Source organism: Leuciscus leuciscus (assembly GCF_965113295.1).
Source record: "Leuciscus leuciscus genome assembly, chromosome: 16".
Classification (NCBI taxonomy): domain Eukaryota; kingdom Metazoa; phylum Chordata; class Actinopteri; order Cypriniformes; family Leuciscidae; genus Leuciscus; species Leuciscus leuciscus.
Genome location: NC_138740.1, coordinates 14,915,790 through 14,936,755, shown reverse-complemented (window position 1 = coordinate 14,936,755; position 20,966 = coordinate 14,915,790). Strand labels below are relative to the sequence as shown.

Genomic DNA, 20,966 nt, shown 5'->3' with positions numbered 1-20,966 from the left:
CTAAATCTAAATCTAAATGTTAAATCTAAATGTTAAATCTAAATCTAAATGTTAAATCTAAATCTAAATCTAAATGTTGAATCTAAATGTTTCGGGTGAAACTAAATATTGAACTAATATGCAAATTCAAAATGCCGGTAACCGGAAGTGCCAAAATAAAAGCTCGAGTGTGTGTTTATAGCATGGTTTATAGTGTCAAATAACGAATAAAAACCATCTCATAATAATACATATAATATAACGATAATAACTACCTAAAATAATAAACACGTTTGGAGAAACTGTAGAGTTTCGTGATGAGAGTGATGACATGACATTCAGTCAAAGTGAGCCCCCTCGTGGCTGGCTATTATGGCTGCAGGTCATAAGTCCCGCACTTTTCATAAAAGTGACACTAGCCTACTCTTCAAATACAGTTTCTCCAAATTTGTTTATTATTTTAGGTAGTTATTATCACGATAATCCATGTCCAAGAGTCCATTTCCTCGGATGAGATGGTTTTTATTCGTTATTTGACACTATAAACCATGCTATAAACACACACTGACCTCCTCGAGCTTTTATTTTGGCACTTCCGGTTACCGGCATTTTGATTTTGCATATTAGTTAAATATTTAGTTTCACCCGAAACATTTAGATTCAATATTTAGATTTAGATTTAACATTTAGATTTAGATTCAACATTTAGATTTAGATTTAACATTTAGATTTAACATCTAGATTTAGATTTAACATTTAGATTTAGATTCAACATTTAGATTTAGATTTAACATTTAGATTTAACATCTAGATTTAGATTTAACATTTAGATTTAACATTTAGATTTAGATTTAGATTTAACATTTAGATTTAGATTTAGCATTTAGATTTAACATTTAACATTTAGGTGTAACATTTAATATTTAGATTTAACTATTTAAAATATCTCTAAGTTGACAAATATTGTTGTAAATGTGGTAAAAAGTGACCGTCAAAAATTCATACCAGTTAAATACAACATTGTTTGAAGCTAAATGTGACAAAATGTTGCTGTTATTTTCAGCATGAGACGCTTTACAAACGGCGCCCCATAATATGTTGAGTCGTTTTAGCATCTTGGGTGCATTTGGGGTTCCAACTCTTCTCCTCTCTTGTTGCTTACCTTCTTTATTCTGTGCTATCAAAGGCAAAAAATGCCCCACTCCCAAAAATAACTTTACATTGTGGAGGATGAGGAATATGACAATAAACGTTTACTTTAAAGAACATCCTTCATTACGAGATCAAATGAAATCAAAACAGGAAATTGAAATTGAAATCAAATCTAATTGAAATACATCTGGGGTTAAATATTTCACACAAAATAAACAATGCAATGGAAATGATGAATTAAATGAATAGTTATATTCAATCATGTTATTTATTTAACAAGTTGTGCCGTTTTCATATGGAAACATCAAAAGCATGAATATTAGCGATTGAATTTGGGGCTGTGCACATTCACTGCCAAACCACACTAATGAACTAAAATGTTCATCCAGGTCTACAATTATGCTGAATAAAACATGGGTCGATTCCCTGTGGAAGCCTTGTTCAGCTTTTATGAAGCAGTGAGGTGTGAAGTACTACAGCAAACGGGAAAAACACACTGCCTCTATTCTTACATAATGAAATGCTCACAGAAACGAGTATAACGGTTTTGGCAAGGTTCACAATTCCTGATGGATGCCAGGAGGGCTGAATTACTGCAATGAACTTAGTGCTAATATTTGTTCGAGGGAGCAAAATGGCCTGAGTGGAAATTAATGTATCCCATTCTTTGAAAGTCCTATATAGCAGGCCTTGACCAGCAATTCTTATTTCTTTTGGATTGGTCATCACAACTCTTTGAAATGAGGGATTCATGGTTTTACATTATTTTACATGTCATTTGAGAAATTTTACATTAATTTACATTTAATTTGTGAGGTCTTACATGGTTTTACCATTAAATTGTGGACAAGGGTTACTCTTCTTGGTACATCCACTTATCTCTATTTATCAATTCCATCAATTATTTGTTAATTGGGATTGATTAGTAAAGCCTAGACAGCGTGTATCTCTAGTGTCTCAGGGTGAAACAAAGCAACAAAAGCCAGATATCTTGGCAGTAGCACACACAATTTTACGCATCTGTTACCTGCCATGTCTAGAAATTGAAGAAGTGTTATGGATTAGTAATGGTGTGTGATCATGTTTGAAGATGTTTACTTTCACATCAAAAAAAAAGGAAAAAGGAAGCATGAGCCGCCTGGAAAAAAAAGGAAGACAGCCTGGAAATAATAAAGTCTTAGCCCTTGTAGAGGAAAAATTATGTCTTGACTTTTTAATTTGGAAACTTTGGAAAAAGTACAAAAAAAATTAAACTGAAATTAACACTCACCTCAGAAAAGAGGATAGACACCCATCATAAACCTTGTTGATATGAAAATAACAACAACAGTGAAATTTAAGGTTGAAACAACACAGTAGGCTACAATAGTTCCTATTCTGGGTTCACCTGCATATGTTATTCAGGAATGTAAGGCAGCAATGACATGCAGCATCTTGTTTGCTGCCACTGTTACCCAGGGTGTCCCCCAGGGCTCAGTCATTGGCCCTCTGTTCTTTCTCAACATTTCCCCATAGACAAATAATGTGATGTCAGTTCCAGTTCTATACTTTCCTTTCCCTAATTACTGCACATTTGTATGCTGTTTTTTCCCCACCAAATTTGTCAAGCTGAGCAGTGTTGGCAAATGTTTTAAATGTAACACATTACAATATTGAGTCAATTATTATAAAAAAAAAATTAAAAACGAATTATGTTGCACAATTGACACCATTTCAGGTTAAAAGAAGCAAATATGTCTCACATTAAAATAATGCTATAAAAGGGCTGAAATATAAACAATTCTAAACAGATAAAACCTAATAATTATAGCATCCCCTGCAACCATCTAGTTTCTTACTAAATAAATTGACCCCAGATGTAGAGGTCCTTCAGATTAATGATTCAGGAAATGTTTAATCACTTGTAGTGAACAGCTCTCCTTGGAAATCAGGGCTCAATCAAGCCTGAAAAAACTGAGGAAAAAAACGTCTTTATATCACAAGTTTGACACCCTCGGCCAGCTGACTCTCTTGAACATCTGGTTGTGAGCTACACTTGGAAGCTTTGGGGGATCATGTGGACATAGCATATAATATTCTGTGTTCCATCTGAAAGTGCTGACTAGATAGGCCTAATCAATAAGCATTTTAACATCTGATTAATTTATTTCTTCAGAAATCTGAAGAGCAAAAGCTTTAGTTCTGAGGTTTGAACTTCATCAGTGCAAATCTAGATGGTATTTTTATTTTTATTTTATATTTTATAAAATATATTCTACCATCTCTTACATTGAGCCTCAGTAAAACTCATCAGTGAACAAAGATTGAGTTGTAGCTATTTTCGTTCTTAAGAAAGAGGGACTTCAGGGACAATGCCAGTTATTTGCTTGCTTGAGTGTGTGCTTGTGTGAAGAGAGAGAAACTGAATACCAAAACCACATGAATTACTATGCTGTACCTTAATGTCAGACAGAACCTTTGTTGAAAGCATAAAAGATGTGAAGATCTAACTGTGCTTATCTTTTGTGCTTTCAAACATCTACTGTACTACATTAACTGTGAATTCTATTCTCCTAATTAAATTGACAAAACCACCATATCTTTGTAGGTTAATAGCTGTTGCTGTGATTGTGAATACCTTAAAACCATATTAGGGATAGTTCACCCAAAAATTAAAGACTGAATATTTTGTCATAATTTACTCATCCTCATGTCGGAAGTCAGTGGTCAACAAAACTGTTGGTTTACAAAAAATAAAGTCATACAGGTTTGAAACAACATGAGGGGTGAGTAAATGAGTAAATTACATTATTTTCGTTTCTTTAAAGTCTTTAAAGCAAGGATCACCGATATATGTGGTGACAATATGTGCTGTAGGCTGTGTTTTTAAGGGAATTTATGGTAGAAATGTTTAATGTTTTTTCAAATCAAACCTTTGTGTCTTTACAAAAATTGGCTTTCAAAAAATAACCATCCTGAGAAATATTCACTGGAGTAAAAAGTGTCTTGCCATGTAGATGTGTTTTGATTTAGCATATCAGTTATAAAAGGAATGTGTAATCTTGAAATGACTAACTTTTTTTTTGCTCAATCTCTGTTCAGCTTTTTCTTGACTTGTGTCATCTTATGTCACCGAGTCCACAAAAACCCCATGGCGCAGCTGTACTACAACAAGGCCAGTAACTCCCCGTACCGCGATCGCATCCCCCTGCAGATCGTGAGGGCGGAGGTTGAGCTGTCTGCCAAGGAACGAGCCTACCTGACAGCGGTGGAGAAGGGCGACTATGCTGGAGTTAAACAGGCCCTTGAGGAGGCCGATATCTATTACAACATCAACGTGAACTGCCTGGACCCATTGGGCCGCAGCGGACTCCTCATCGCTATTGAGAATGAGAACCTAGAGGTGATGGAGCTGTTGTTGAGTCATGGCGTGCTCATGGGCGACGCTCTCCTCTACGCCATCCGCAAGGAGGTGGTGGGAGCAGTGGAGTTACTGCTGTCCTACAGGAAGCCCAGTGGAGAGAAACAGGTGTGTGAGGGTGTGACTTCCTTGTTTGACTTACTAGTTTGAAGGGAGTGTCACATCCAACTTTTCTGACTGGATAGCATGTAGCTGTATTGCTATGCCATACCTAATTTTGAGGAGAACAAGAACAACTGAAAAATAAGACATGTTGCAGAGTAGGGCTGGGTTGATAATACTGATTACTGGATTTTAATCAATCTTCATTCTGATGAAGCGATATCGATTCTTAAATTCCTAAATCCTGTTTTCAGATGTGTGAACAAAACTTTACTAAACATTATTTGTTGCACGCCTCCCATCTAATAATCACGATAAACTTTGTTCTTTGTCACTTCTGATATCAGCTCTCAAATTCTGTCAATATTATCACGAAATTTAATAATTACCGTTTTGGCGCTCTTTTACACTTCTCTGGCGGCAGTGCGGATCGCATGTTCATCTCTTCCTCTTGTTATAGCACAAAATATACAAGAATGAACTTCAGAAGGTATGTTGAAAAAAAAAAAAACAGTAGACTACAAACTTATTGAAATAAATTATTTGCCATGTAATCACTCAATCAGTATTTCAACTGTGGAAAGACGTAAATAAAACAGCTTGTGAACAATATGTTATGTAACATTACATTTACCTCAGGAAAGCCATTCAATCTAGTTTGTAAATTAGAAAAAAACTCCACAGAGCAGATTCTTTCTAACGAATAGGAGTATAAAATAAGAAACATAATTATATCTTTAAAAAGATTATATAGTTTATATAGCCTAAAAACTGCTTTACTGTACATAATTCAGTCTAATCCTCAGAATGTTTTATCCCTAAAGATTGAAAACTTCCTTAATAGCGCAATTTTACTATTATTTATTGCTCTCTTTGTTTGCACTCTTTAAGGTTCCTTCTCTTATGATGGACACACAGTTTTCGGAGTTTACACCCGATATAACACCAATCATGTTGGCTGCCCACACTAACAACTACGAGATAATCAAGCTCCTAGTTCAGCGAAAAGTCACCATACCGCGGCCACACCAGATCCGCTGTGATTGCGTGGAATGTGTATCCAGCTCCGAAGTGGACAGCCTGCGGCACTCCCGTTCACGCCTGAACATCTACAGAACTCTTGCTAGCCCCTCTCTCATCGCCCTTTCCAGCGAGGATCCCATCCTCACAGCGTTCAGGCTGGGCTGGGAGCTAAAGGAGCTCAGTAAGGTGGAGAATGAGTTTCGGCAGGAGTACGAGGAGCTATCGCAGCAGTGCAAACTTTTCGCCAAAGACCTGCTGGATCAGGCCCGTAGCTCCCGTGAGCTGGAGACCATCCTCAATCATCGAGATGACCACAGCGAGGAGCTGGACCCCCTTGAATGCAGAGACCTGGCCAAGCTCAAGCTAGCCATCAAGTACCACCAAAAAGAGGTGAGCATTCAAGACTGAGAGATTTTAACACATAAGTACATTAATGTTTCACCAATCATTAATACATATTATTCGGGTCTTTGGATCCATATCCACAGATGGCTATAACTACTGCAAAGGTATAAAACTCTCTTGATATTTTAATAACAATTACAAAATAATAGATTGAAGTATATTTTGTTACCTTTTAGAACTTGGAAGAGTAGATGATTTGAGCAGATGCTTTTTACCATAATCTCTGTCATCGTCAGAGCTCACATCCACAGTACATTCAGCATCTCGCTTAATAATCAATCTTTTGATCGCTGACAGCTTCTTCGCCAGATCCACCATCAAGTGACAGTGACACTAATATTTGATAGCATTCAGTAAATTTCTGAGCCATTTCAGGTTTTGCTGATGATATTTGTTTATTCTTTTGTTTTATACCTGCGGTAATTGAGTGAAACACCACGTCATCATTGTGTATAAGACATTGTCACCTTGAGGAATACATGTGCACTTATTTCACTTATTGAGCATCAGATATTCAATTATTGTTGCACAGAAAAAAAATATACACCCTATACACATTTTAATCAGCTGTTAAAAGGTTTGCTATAGTTGCAACGGAGAGGCAGCTGTGATAAGGAGAAAGAGAACTCACTCACTCTCACTCTCACTCTCACTCTCACTCTCACTCACACTCTCACTCTCACTCTCTGGCCTTCTTCAAGCTTCTGGGAAGGTGACCATAGAGAAGTCTACAGAGGTGAGGTCTCAATCAGCAGATTCCAGGAGATATATCCCTCTTTGGGGCTCTGTGAGGGCTGAATGAGTAATATTAGCAGAGATAGAAGAAACACATCTCTCTCTCGCTCTAGGCTCCCCCTCCAGCTTACATTGAGGTTGGGTCTGGCAAGAGGCAGACAGAGTGTCTTAAGGACTAATTACTGTGGGTTTTAGCACCTTGCTTGCTCCCTATGTTAGGCTGCTCAAGTACCCCTTAGGTTAGAGGAGGGTGAATGGAACTATGCTGGGCAACTCATGAACTCCATTTGTTTCGTTTACCTCCCTTCCCAACTATTGTTGGATCTTGAAGCAGGGATATCACTCCCCTTTAGATGGGTGCTAGACTATGGACCTGGTTCGACAGTACTAATAAGTAGAGGAAGTTCGCTCCTTGTTATCTGTCATGTAATATCATAAAAAGCACTAGGTCTTTGGTGGAGTGCCTTATTTCAAGGCAGGGTTCAGCTGTTCTCTCCCAGTTATATTGGGGTCTTGAAGTAGTACCTAAGCTCCCTGCGGTTCTCTGGGGGTTTAGAGTCTGGGTGATAAGAGTGGTTGGCACACTGCATTATGTTCTGCTCCTATTCTCCCTCCTTTCCTGAGTAGGAGTAAGGATTAGGGTCCCTTTTAGAGGGGCAGCAATAGTGAAGGTTGTAGCCTGAAGCCAGTTACTAACGTTTTTACTTTTTAGTACTTTGCATGCTCTCTTTCTTAAGCTACCCCTTAGAGTAGAGCAGGGTGAACAGAATTGTGTTCGGTATTTATAAATTTCCTTACTTTCGTTTGTCCTCTCCCCAACTATGGTTGGGTCTTGAAGTAGGACCTTATGCTCCCCTATGGCTAGGTATCCTGCATTCTCTAGTTGAACCATGCTTGGAGAACCTGGCAAGTATAGAGGCCGTTTGCCTGGTGGCCTCCCTTCTTGTTATGGTAGCACTATAATCAGATGAGTGCATGAAGTCTCCTAGTGGTTCCCGAAGAAGAACTTTTCTCAAGTAGGGTTGAGCACTCTACCCTATGACCCTAGGGTAATTAATCAGAGCTTAAGCTCCCCTGTGGTTTCCCTAGGGGTTAAGTTGCAATAGCAATATTTTTTTTGCTTTCCCTTCTGATGAAGTTAAGGTTATATTCTTCCCATTGGAAGTGATGGTAGATCAAATGTCAAAATTTAATTACTCCCTTTAATAAGCTACTCCCTAAAAGGCTTGTCAAAGTGTTGACATAACTAGTACTTTATAAGAGCATTTGCTCGTGTGACCTTTAAGGCTTGTTACCTGCCATAGACAGTATATAAACTGGACACAGCGACCCCATTGGATTCAACGGAGACAAGGGAAGTCAATTAGAAGCACTAACTTCCTGATGGTCGAGCGTACTGCGCAGACTCAAACTGAGCCTGACGACGTGGATGTGACGTGAGCAACCCGTCTGTCTTCTAGTAGCTGTGCTGAGAGAAATCTGAATCATTCCCTTCCGAAACTTGCAGAGACGGAGAGCGTGAGTAGGAGGTGTTCATGAGCTAGGAGCAGGAGAAACTTTTGCTAAGTTTTCTGATTAATTACTTTGTCATTTTGCCTCCACGTCCCCCCGATTGCCCGCGAGCTTCTCTTCCTGTCCATACGGTAATCTCTCTACTGTGCGACAGAGAGCCGCGTGGTTATGACGCAATCGTTAGCCTATTTTTACAAAAACTGCATCTACGGGGCCATAATGTAAGATACAAGGTAATGGAGCCTTTTATACATTTTCGAGTTTCTTTAGAAATAAATAATGGACAAATGGAGTCTTTAAACGCCTCAGATGTAAAGTTATTCGCTGTCAAAGTGATGCCAAAATGAATGGGAGTCAATGGGATGCTAACAGCAGGTGATGGTCCGCTAGCCAATGGCGGCGCCCGGGGAAACTTCAAAATAATATGAAACCCTGCCCCCCTGTTAACTGCCCTGCATTGAAGGGAGGAATATTGTAAAGGCCTGGACTTCCCTTGCAATAGACCTTGAATTGCTTGAATTCATTCTCTTACTATTAGAGTAAAAATAAATTGGGGCTTAGGGAGTGGCTCCACTAAGCAGTTTATGAGTCGCAATTTGCACCCTGGGGGTTGATGACACTCTGACTCTAGCTATCTGTAGAGTTAATCTATGCTATGGCCAATATGTTTGTTCTTATCCACAGCTTAGTAAGGCAGGCATTCCCTCAGCATGACATAGTGGGTACTGGTTCCTCGTTAGCGTCACTATCAGACTCGTTGAGGCATTGATGTTTCACTTTGAAAGGGAAGGTTAGGCAACGTCTTAGGTAATGCAACCCGGTTCCATGCATCAGGTTTGCATGCACATCTTCTTCACACAAAAGAGTTGATGACGTGTCTAGCAGGCACCCTCTTATACTCACGGGCGCTCTGCTTGTGACATCATGGTCTGCTGTCAATGTGTTGCTTGGTGTGTTACACGATTTCAGACACCGATCACGCCATAGTGTCATTATCAGGCGCAGTGTCTTGTTCCTCTTCTCAGGGAACCGGGTTGCATACGTAACCTAAGACGGTATTGGTTTAGTCATAGCACAAGCTCACATTCCTTGTTTTGATAGATTTTAATGTCAGTAAAGCTTATCTACATAAACAATTGTCTTGTCCTCAGGCATCAAATTAAGTTTCACTATATCATGTTGCGTTAATAAGTGTATTATATTTTGACTCTGCATCAAATGCAGTGGTGAAGTAGCCTACTCCTCTTGAAACATTTTGATTTTGAGGAAATCCTAGTTAAAAAAAATAAATAAAATTATTATTAATCAACAATACACCTCTTGCCAAGCTGAAAAGAATGTATACATTTGATAAAAAAAAATAAAAAAATAAAAAAATAGAAAAAGAATATTAAATAAATAAACCAAACAACTGAACCAGGACAGGCAAAAGCATCAGAACCCAATTCAGAACTTTTGTATTTCCCTAGAAATGTTATCTTGAGATGAATGGCTTTCAAAAGAACAGTTGTTTTTGAATGCTCATGGCATCATTGCAAAATGCTTTCATGAGAGGTGACAGTTCAAGGTGCTGTTGCATTTTGAATCATTTGTCTGTTTAATAGGCCCCCACAGCAGAATGGACTCCTTTCATAAAACTTAATAACATTTCAGAGAAATGTAGGCCAGGCAGCAAGAGAAAATGTGATTTGAGAAACATTATTTATACAATTATTATGGACAGGCACATCATTTTACTCCTGCATTGTGTAGAAGGGAGCCATTTTTGGAGCATTTATGTTTTTTTTTTGTTTTTTTTTTGTTTTTTTTTGCAATGCTAAAATATAAACCTTCAATTAACTGTAAAATTGTGTGCAGTCATGGAAAGTTGGGGTGGTGTGGCATAGTGGAGTGTAGATGAAAGGTTGCAGGTTTAAACCTCACAAGGGTTATTTTGTTCATCATCAATTTGGGCTCTTGAGCAAGTTGTAATAATAATAATAATAATAATAATAACTTTAATTTATATAGCGCCTTTCACTAAGCCCAAGGACGCTTAACAAACAGCAAAGAGGGGGGGGGCAGCTATAGCCCATATGCCTCAGCGAAGAGGTGTGTTTTAAGCTGTTCTTTGAAAGTTGCCAGGGTAGGTGCAGAGCGGATGGCATGAGGAAGTTTGTTCCAGAGTGATGGTGCACCCACACAGAACGCTCTATCACCAAACGTCCGTAGCCTGGATTTAGGGACAGCGAGCAGGTCCTTGTCTGAGGACCGCAGAGACCGAGCTTGATTGTAGGGGTGGAGTAGATCAGAGAGATACTGGGGTGCAAGTCCATGGAGCGATTTGTACGTCAGGAGGAGGATTTTATATTTGATCCGTGATTTAACTGGGAGCCAATGAAGCTTCTTCAAGATTGGAGTGATGTGAGATCCGAGTTTAGTGTGGGTAAGCATCCTAGCAGCAGAGTTCTGTACGTACTGGAGTCTGTCAGTAGCTTTGCTGGGCAGACCAAGCAGGATACCATTGCAGTAATCGAGTCTGGTAGTGATGAAAGAGTGGATGAGGGTCTCAGCTACAGAGTTGGAGAGGCATTGTCGGAGTCTAGAAATGTTCTTGAGATGGAAAAATGCTGTTTTAGTTATGTTTTTGATGTGTTGCAGGTAGGAGAGAGTGGAGTCCATGATGACGCCCAGGTTGCGTATTTGGGAAGATGCTGATATTGAACAGCCATCCACATCCAGTATAAAGTCATCAACTTTTTTAAGAAGTGACTGTGGAGCAAACACCATGAGTTCAGTTTTGTCTTTGTTGAGTTTGAGGAAATTACTGTCCAGCCAGAGCTTTATGTCCTTCAGGCAGTTGATAAGTGTCAATGGTGGAAGAGGAGTGGAAGGCTTAGTACTGATGTAGAGCTGGGTATCGTCAGCATAACAATGGAAATGTAATCCATGCTTCCGGATGATCGACCCAAGAGGTAACAAATAGACATTGAATAGTAGTGGGCCAAGCACCGATCCTTGTGGCACGCCATGTGAGACTGGCGCCAGTTCTGAACAAGTATCCTTAATGGTGATGTATTGTTGCCTGTTGGTGAGATAGGATTTAAACCAGGAATACACAGTACCAGTGAGGCCAATGAGATTTAAAAGTCGAGTGAGAAGAATGGAATGGGAGACCGTATCAAAGGCAGCAGAGAGGTCAAGAAGTATTAAGATGCAGACATTCCCAGAATCAGCTGCCATGAGCAGATCATTTGTGATTTTAATTAAGGCAGTTTCCGTACTGTGCTGTGTTTTGAAACCAGATTGAAATGGCTCGTAGAGGCTGTGTTGTAGCATATGATCGTTAAGTTGGGAAGCCACGACCCTTTCCAATAACTTGCTGATGAATGGTAAGTTAGAGATTGGGCGGTAGTGGCTTGGATCATCTTGGTTCAGGCCAGGCTTTTTAAGTGTAGGGATCACTGCAGCAATTTTAAAGCTGGTGGGGACCACACCGGAAAACAACGAGGTGTTGATGATGTTGACAAGGGTGGGAGCCAGAGTTGGAAGACATGCCTTAACCAGTGTAGTCGGCATTGGATCCTGTTTGCAGGTTGTAGCCTTTGCCTTTGACACCAGCTCAAGAACTTGAGCTGTGTTTAGCATGGAGAAAGATGAAAGGGAGTCCTCCAGCGTGAAGGCAGTAGTGAGGTTTGTGTCAAGCAGCGGTCGTGTCGTTGAATGAAAAGGGCTGGACTGCTGCAATTGCTGGTGGATAGATTCTACCTTTCCCTGGAAGTAATCCTGGAATCTGGAGCATAAGCCAGGAACGTCAGATGGCAGAAGCGTGTCAGGTGGGCAGAGTAGGCGATTAATGGTGGAAAAGAGTTGTTTAGGTTGATTTTGTTGGTTGCCGATGAGTGTAGAAAAATTGTCGTTTTTGGCCTTGGACAGAGCATCTTTGTAGCTCTTAACATGGTCGTTGTAGGCTTCCCGGTGGACAGTGAGGCCAGTTTTTTTATGATACCTCTCCAGCCTCCGTCCTGTGGCCTTCATAAGGCGGAGTTCAGCAGTAAACCAGGGAGCAGGGCAGGAGAAGGAGACAGATCGAGTGATGAGAGGGGCAACAGAATCCAGACTACGCAACAAGGCCAGGTTATAGTCATTAACCAAGTCATCGACTGTACAGTTTGAAGGATAGCTGATCAGATGGCCTTCAAGGATGTTTGATAAGTTTTGAATGGATACTTGTTTGATGTTTCGATATGTAATGATCCTTTTCGCACACTTCCTGTTTGTGCTGTGAACAGTAACAGAGAACATGACTGCATAATGATCAGAAACAGCCAGGTCCATAGTTTGTAGATGGGTTGGGGTTATACCAGAGGAACATACCAAGTCCAGTGTATGACCTTTAGTATGTGTGGGGCCAATTACATTTTGTGTAAAATTAAAGCAGTCCAGTAATGACAAAAAGTCTGTAGCATAGGCATTTTTGGAGTCAACATGAATGTTAAAGTCTCCAAGTAAGATGGTTGCTGGAGAGGTTGGGCAGATCAGAGCAAGAAGATCAGAGAGCTCAGGCAGGAAGCTAGTGGATGCTTTAGGCGGGCGATAGATAAGAACCACTTGTAGCTGCAGAGACCCAGATAGAGCAAAGTGAATGCACTCAAATGAATTGGCATGTTCTGGAATTTCTTGTATCTTGAAATCAGCATGATGTATGACAGCCAGTCCCCCACCACGTCCAGAACTACGAGGCCTTTGAATGTATCTATAGCCTTGGGGGGTAGCTTGGTTAAGTGCAAGAAAATCCATTTGATTCTGCCAGGTCTCAGTTAGACAAAGAAAATCAAGTTTCTTGTCAATTATAATGTCATGAATGAGTGGTGCTTTGTTATTCAGTGAGCGAGTGTTCAGTAGCATAAATGAGACAGACATCAGAACAGAAGCATTAGAATGAAAGATGACGTCATCAACAGCCCGTTCTATGGGCCGTAGGTTGAAGAAGTGTAGGCGCGGCCTGTATTGTACCAGGTAACTCCAGGGAAATAGACTTTGTAATGTATGTTTTAGTAAATACTAAATGAATATGTATTCAAAGTCTGACAGGTTGATTTAATAAATGATTTCCCCTCAAATACCTGTGGAAAAAGGTATTGCGTAACGACGTGAATGCCAAACCTCACTGATGTTTACCCGCTTTTAAACCTCTTCAACATTTATGCTGTTGTGTAATGTTTGTTTTCAATTTACATTTATGCATTTAGCAGATGCTTTTATCCATGAGCACTTTGTCACAGATGCAACAATATTCAAAACAATACCAAACTTAGTAGCAAATTACAATAGAGCAACATAAACATTTCATCACAGAGCCAACGATATAGAAAACAAAACAATAATACTATGATATAGAATTTTTACAAATTCACTAATATTTTTGCACTACATTCATATAATCATTTGGTTACACTTTATTTGAATGTGTCTCTTTTACAGTGTAATTGTACATTTAAGTACTGAGTAATATTAATTAACTACATGTACTTACGATAGGGTTATGGTAGGATTAGAGTTTGGGTTTGGTTGAGGGTTATTTGCATGTAGTTATGCCTAATTTAAAGTTATTATAGTAAATGCATGTAACATGTAACAAGGACACATTAAAATAAAGTGTTACCAATAATATCTAAGAGATTTTTTATATTTTGGTTTTCATTAAATTAATATCACAATAGATATAACTGTAACTTTCTTTTTGCAAGACATTTCTTGACAGTTTTCACGAGATTACTCTTTTACAAATTATTCGTTTTTCATATACTTTCATAGTATCGTATATCATATACCAAGTAGCCAAGAATATGTACAAAACATCTGAATTTAACATCTATTTGATCTTTTCAACAATTTGTATGCATTAATCTCAAGCGATCAAAAATATTATGCCAGATCATGAATTGCATCTTTATCTGTATTTGTCATGATATTTCCACAGGCTTATTAGATCATTCAACCATTATTATATTCTGACAGTTTGTAGCTCAACCCAACTGCCAGCAGCTCCTGGCAACACTTTGGTACGATGGTTTCCCGGGTTGGAGACGTCGTCACTGGGCAGTGAAGCTCGTCACTTGCTTCATCATTGGCCTGCTCTTCCCTATCTTCTCCCTCATATACCTTCTGGCTCCAAAGAGCACTCTGGGAACCTTCATCAAGAAACCTTTCATCAAGTTCATCTGCCACACTGCCTCCTACCTGACCTTCCTCTTGCTCCTCCTCCTCGCCTCACAGCATATTGTGCAAACGGACCTGCATGTACAGGGACCTCCACCCACCATTGTGGAGTGGTTGATCTTACCCTGGGTTCTAGGTAAGATTCCTTGGGTACATTTGAGCACAACAGTGGGATGGATGGATGGATGGCTGGATGGGTGGATGGGTAGGTTGGTGTACTTTTAAACTGTACTATACCTTACTTTGCAGTTAATACCATATTAATTAAATAAAATGCCACAGTGTACTTAAAGAGATTACACTTATTACAAACTTAAGTACTCTTTTAAATGGTGCACTTCGCAATAATGTCAAATTAAACGTTTTAAATCATTATTTTTCAACTTGTGTTGTGCTTTATAGAAATACACTTATTTCGATGTCTTGACTAACATACTAAAGTACATGTTAATTACCTGATTATAATTTTAACTGTAGTGTTATTCAGTATTACATTTAAAATGTATATATTTTAAATGCACTGAATTGCAACTTCACCTTTACAGATGTGTAATTACAAATATATTTGAACACATGGTATACAAGTTTCAATAGTGTATTTTAATTTCCCATAAATGCTTGTCAGCACTTTAACATTTTTTCAAAAAGATGTACTTAAGTCCTACATGTAAATAACATGCAATTAAGTGTCTAAAAACATTACATTCAGTTTGCACTTAAGTAGGCCTATATTCTTTTAAAGTATTTTCATGTAACTTCCATTATAAGTACTTCCAGTTAAAATGTACTTCTTTTGCACAAGGTTATGTACCTTTTTCAAACTTCATTTCAAAGTCTTTTTATGGCTTAGAACTTTTTTTTTTAAATCCCTTTGCATAAAATGAATAAGAAAAATAAAGTGGGCGGACACTGTAATGCTGGAATCCAAAGTGTAAAATTGTAGCCTCAAATATCCATTTAGCTCAAATAATGACGAAACGATGATCTGTAACATTCATTTAGCTGGCTCATTCCTCAAGCAGTAAAACTGGTCGACTGCACAGGAAATGGATACGGCTATGGTTTTATCCCTCTGAAGAAGTAAATGAATACTCATGAATTATTGATATAATAATTTATTGACCTCAAGACATAAGCAGACGAAATCATATCTGAAGCCCCAGTTCAGAACTGATTACAGCAGGGCTCAGTCATAATGGCTTGAGGTTTTCTCTCAAAGTACACACAAGCCCAGAAGTAGACACAAGTGGAGGCTTGAAACTAATTATCTGTAGTCTGGAGGACAGGTGAAATCTGCTAGATAGGAGTTTGCTTCATTTCTGTGAATAAGAAGCCAAGCACTAGGCAGTGGAACACTGAAAAATATATATTTTAGCCTAGCAGTGTAACATACATAAGTGTACTGTATGTTCTGTGTTCCACCCTTTAGAGTTTTTGGTTCTGTCCTGTGACCTAGTTGTGTCTTGTTAATCAACTTACACTCACCTAAAGGATTATTAGGAACACCTGTTCAATTTCTCATTAATGCAATTATCTAATCAACCAATCACATGGCAGTTGCTTCAATGCATTTAGGGGTGTGGTCCTGGTCAAGACAATCTCCTGAACTCCAAACTGAATGTCAGAATGGGAAAGAAAGGTGATTTAAGCAATTTTGAGCGTGGCATGGTTGTTGGTGCCAGACGGGCCGGTCTGAGTATTTCACAATCTGCTCAGTTACTGGGATTTTCACGCACAACCATTTCTAGGGTTTACAAAGAATGGTGTGAAAAAGGAAAAACATCCGGTATGCGCCAGTCCTGTGGACGGAAATGCCTTGTTGATGCTAGAGGTCAGAGGAGAATGGGCCGACTGATTCAAGCTGATAGAAGAGCAACTTTGACTGAAATAACCACTCGTTACAACCGAGGTAAGCAGCAAAGCATTTGTGAAGCCACAACACGCACAACCTTGAGGCGGATGGGCTACAACAGCAGAAGACCCCACCGGGTACCACTCATCTCCACTACAAATAGGAAAAAGAGGCAACAATTTGCACGAGCTCACCAAAATTGGACAGTTGAAGACTGGAAAAATGTTGCCTGGTCTGATGATTCTCGATTTCTGTTGAGACATTCAGATGGTAGAGTCAGAATTTGGCGTAAACAGAATGAGAACATGGATCCATCATGCCTTGTTACCACTGTGCAGGCTGGTGGTGGTGTAATGGTGTGGGGGATGTTTTCTTGGCACACTTTAGGCCCCTTAGTGCCAATTGGGCATCGTTTAAATGCCACGGCCTACCTGAGCATTGTTTCTGACCATGTCCATCCCTTTATGACCACCATGTACCCATCCTCTGATGGCTACTTCCAGCAGGATAATGCACCATGTCACAAAGCTCGAATCATTTCAAATTGGTTTCTTGAACATGACAATGAGTTCACTGTACTAAAATGGCTCCCACAGTCACCAGATCTCAACCCAATAGAGCATCTTTGGGATGTGGTGGAACGGGAGCTTCGTGCCCTGGATGTGCATCCCACAAATCTCCATCAACTGCAAGATTCTATCCTATCAATATGGGCCAACATTTCTAAAGAATGCTTTCAGCACCTTGTTGAATCAATGCCACGTAGAATTAAGGCAGTTCTGAAGGCGAAAGGGGGTCAAACACAGTATTAGTATGGTGCTCCTAATAATCCTTTAGGTGAGTGTATTAGTTTCCTTTGTTTGTTCATGCTTATAAGCTTTCAGTTCTCCCTTAGTTCACACGACAACGATATGCCTAAAACGGAGCCCTTTTTTCCTTTGAGTTTTCCTGTGTACAGATGACACCATTGTCAAAACGATCCCCATTCACACCGTAAAACGACTAAAAACCCTGTATTCTGCTGCCAGGCCAATAGATGACGATGAAACACTATAGACTGAATACGTAATACGCATGTGCATGACGTCATCGTCTTCAGAAATTCGCGTTTTGAAACTTTGAAACCCGTTGTCAAAACGTTGAATTGTCAGGCACCCAAAATGCCATTGTCATGTAAATGAATGGCCAAAACACAAAAAGTGTTATGTTCTTAGTTGAAAACATTGTCGTGTAAACAGCCCCTTAGTGTTTTTCAGTTCTTGTTAATGATAGCATCAATGTATGTGTGTATTTCTCCTTAGTTAAACTTGATTCCTGAGTATTTATTATTAAAGCCTGTTTCCTTGAAGTATTCCACGTCGTCCGATTTTATATACATTACGTTACATGACAAGCAGTATATGTTTGCTCTTTTGTAAAAAAATAAATAAAAATTATTCGAGGGGCAAGGAATGTTGCAGAATCTAGGGAAGGGTGGAGAATTTCATTATAAGGTTTCTCAATGTTATTATTTGTTTCGTTTGTGTGTGGCTGTGGACTACCCTGGATATTCAGAGTTCTCGCAAGAGCACAATTTAAATTTGCTCAGCGAGTTACTCTGGCATTGAGTAATGATGCTCATTAACTATGCCCTTGTAGCCGAGCTGCACCAATCACATCGGTGTATCTGATATAGGCGGGCCAGAGGCGAGCTAAACAGATGACGACAGCACTAGTGGCAACGCAATCCTGACAGTGATTGGTCATAGTGTTATCCAATTGCGTGCAGTGAGATTTTCAAATGCATTCTTGGTGCCGCCCCTCGAGTTGGGCGATTTTCATTATTCGATGCCAGACCCTTAATCTTTCAGATTAGGGTCTGGATTTCCAGGCTAGCTGTGGACACCAAAAACATCAAATATAAAAAGAAAAATCAATCAATCAATCTAAATCAATCATTTCTATGCATACTTTGCACTTTAGATTTATTTTCTTGTACGCAAACTGCAACGTTTTTTTTACTGTACTTTTTTTCATACTGATTTGCAGTTTTTTTTATCCTTGCAGGCTTCATCTGGGCAGAGATTAAAGAGATGTGGGATGGAGGTTTCACAGAGTACATCCATGACTGGTGGAACCTGATGGATTTTGCGATGAACTCCCTCTACCTGGCCACCATATCTCTTAAAATGGTGGCCTACTTTAAGGTTGATACCATCATTTTTATACAGTCCTGGAGTAGATACCTTTACAAAAGACCACTTGTAAATAGTTTGTTTCAGGTTGTACAGAGTTTGAGCAGTACTTAAAATGAAATTATTGTAGAAGAAGGAATATGGTTTTCACCACAGTGTCTTTATTTATCTCACATATGTTCTCTCTCCATCAGTACAATAGCTCTCGTCCTCGTGTGGAGTGGGAGATGTGGCACCCTACGCTCATTGCCGAGGCTCTCTTCGCCATCGCCAACATCTTCAGCTCGCTGCGTCTCATCTCTCTGTTCACCGCCAACTCTCACTTGGGCCCACTGCAGATTTCTCTTGGCCGCATGCTGCTGGACATCCTCAAGTTCCTTTTCATCTACTGTCTGGTGCTGCTGGCTTTCGCCAACGGCCTCAACCAGCTCTACTTCTACTACGAGACGAAGGCGTCCGAAGAGCCCAGCCACTGCAAAGGGATCCGCTGTGAGAAGCAGAACAATGCCTTCTCCACGTGAGTGAAACACACTGTGCAGTTGTTTGGTAGAATGTCCAGGTTACCCCTTGAGAAAATGAAGTACACTTTAGCATACTTTTAAAAAGATGGAAATAGTTATGAACTGATGTATTGTTTTCGGACACTAAGGGCCAGATTTACTAAACAGGGCCAATTAGCGTGGGAGTGCAATTAAAAAAAAAGCGCTGATGGAAGTGGAAAGTCCTGCATGTGATCTACTGACGACGTGCAAACTAAAGAAAACAGACGCAGCCGGATCATTTCCATAATGGCCAACGCAATCTACCAAGAGCTGCGCAAAATAGCGTCTGTTTTAAGACCCAAATACCAGTAAATTGACAAGCGCAAACCTTAGTAAATCATCTTGCATGATTCATTTAAATACTCTAAACGGTCAGCCAAAAAAAAAAAAAAAAAAAAAAGGAACTTAACCATATAACTAATATTACTGCTTATAAGAAACTAGCACTTGAACTCTAGGAACTTTCTAGGACTGTTGAGAACTTTCTGGAGTTTTCTAGGACTGTTGAGAACATACTGGAATTTTCTACAACTGTTTTTCTAGAACAATTCAAATCTTGGTTGCTATACATATATATGAGAGAGAGAGAGAGAGAGAGAGAGAGAGAGAGAGAGAGAGAGAGAGAGAGAGAGAGAGAGAGAGAGAGAGAGAGAGAGAGAGAGAGAGAGAGAGAGAGAGAGAGAGAGAGAGAGAGAGAGAGAGAGAGAGAGAGAGAGAGAGAGAGAGAGAGAGAGAGAGAGAGAGAGAGAGAGAGAGAGAGAGAGAGAGAGAGAGAGAGAGAGAGAGAGAGAGAATAATCTTTGCCTTTAGAAGAATCTTAGTGGAATATTTCCATAAAAGTCACAAAATAATTGAAAAATAAATGGAATTTTCCTGTTCAATTTATTCTTCCATAATATTGTGACTTGGAAATGTCCACTATTCGCTCCTCACCTCCTTTGATTTCAGCTCCAAGAAACTGGTACTCCAGTAATTTGCATTTGGAGTGGCATTCTGCACTCTTCTTCGAGTAAAGATTAGCCTAAGTCTAGTTGGTCTCCCAGCCTAAGCAGACTGGTCTGTTGACTGGTTTTGGCCACTTTTGTCATCTAGTCAGTCTGGTAGACCACCTTAATCCAGCTAAAACCAGCTCAGATTTTTTGGTAACACTTTATTTTAGGGTTCAATTCTTGCTATTAACTAGTTGCTTATTAGCATGCATATTACTAGGATATTGGCTGTTTATTAGTACTTATAAATCACATATTTATATGCCTTATTCTACATCCCTTAATCCCACCCAATACCTACATTTAACAACCACCTTACTAACTATTAGTAAGCAGTAAACTAGGAGTTTATTGAGGCAAAAGTCGTAGTTAATAGTGAATATATGAATTTGTGTTTCCCATACTGAAGTGTTACAGATTTTTCATTATGGAAGTGCTGAAAACCCCTCTAAACCAGCCAAACAGACCAGCCTTAACATAACATGTTTGCCAACATGTGAAAAGCAAGAGCGAGTAGATAATGCCAGCATGTACATTTTTTGGTGAACCATTCTTTAACATCCGTTTTGTTCTCCTTGAGTCCTAGAGGAGTGAAAATGTCCTCTGTGTTTCAGACATTAGATATTAGATGATAATGACACAGCTCAACAGTCAAGCTTGCCTTTGCAGTAATAGAGGTCTCATAACATTGATAAAAATCAAAATAAATGAACTGTGATGCACGTATTATAAAACCCACAAGGACGCATCGGTTGCCTTGATCAATGAAAGTAATGTGGCCAAGATGCCACACGCAGCTTAATGCTGACCTCCCGCAGAGGTCAAAATGAGAAAGAAATGAGAAAGGAAACGAGAGTGGAAATGGTTATGATCTTCCTGAGATTTTGCATCATAGCATAA

The 20,966-nt window shown here is 39.4% G+C and overlaps 1 protein-coding gene across 3 annotated transcripts in view; it reads left to right on the top strand.

Moving 5' to 3' along the window:
* trpc5b (transient receptor potential cation channel, subfamily C, member 5b) overlaps window positions 1–20,966 on the top strand; it is a 66,651-nt gene that overhangs the window by 29,086 nt on the left and 16,599 nt on the right. For 2 of the 3 annotated variants that reach the window (XM_082141841.1, XM_082141842.1), the window contains 5 exons: window positions 4,213–4,639; window positions 5,525–6,046; window positions 14,309–14,645; window positions 18,408–18,547; window positions 18,730–19,052. In XM_082141841.1, the coding sequence (XP_081997967.1) occupies window positions 4,262–4,639; window positions 5,525–6,046; window positions 14,309–14,645; window positions 18,408–18,547; window positions 18,730–19,052 (1,700 nt within the window). In that variant the 5' untranslated portion in view covers window positions 4,213–4,261. Of the gene's footprint in view, window positions 1–865; window positions 4,640–5,524; window positions 6,047–14,308; window positions 14,646–18,407; window positions 18,548–18,729; window positions 19,053–20,966 lie in introns of those variants that run through there. The other variant, XM_082141840.1, reaches the window with a different exon arrangement.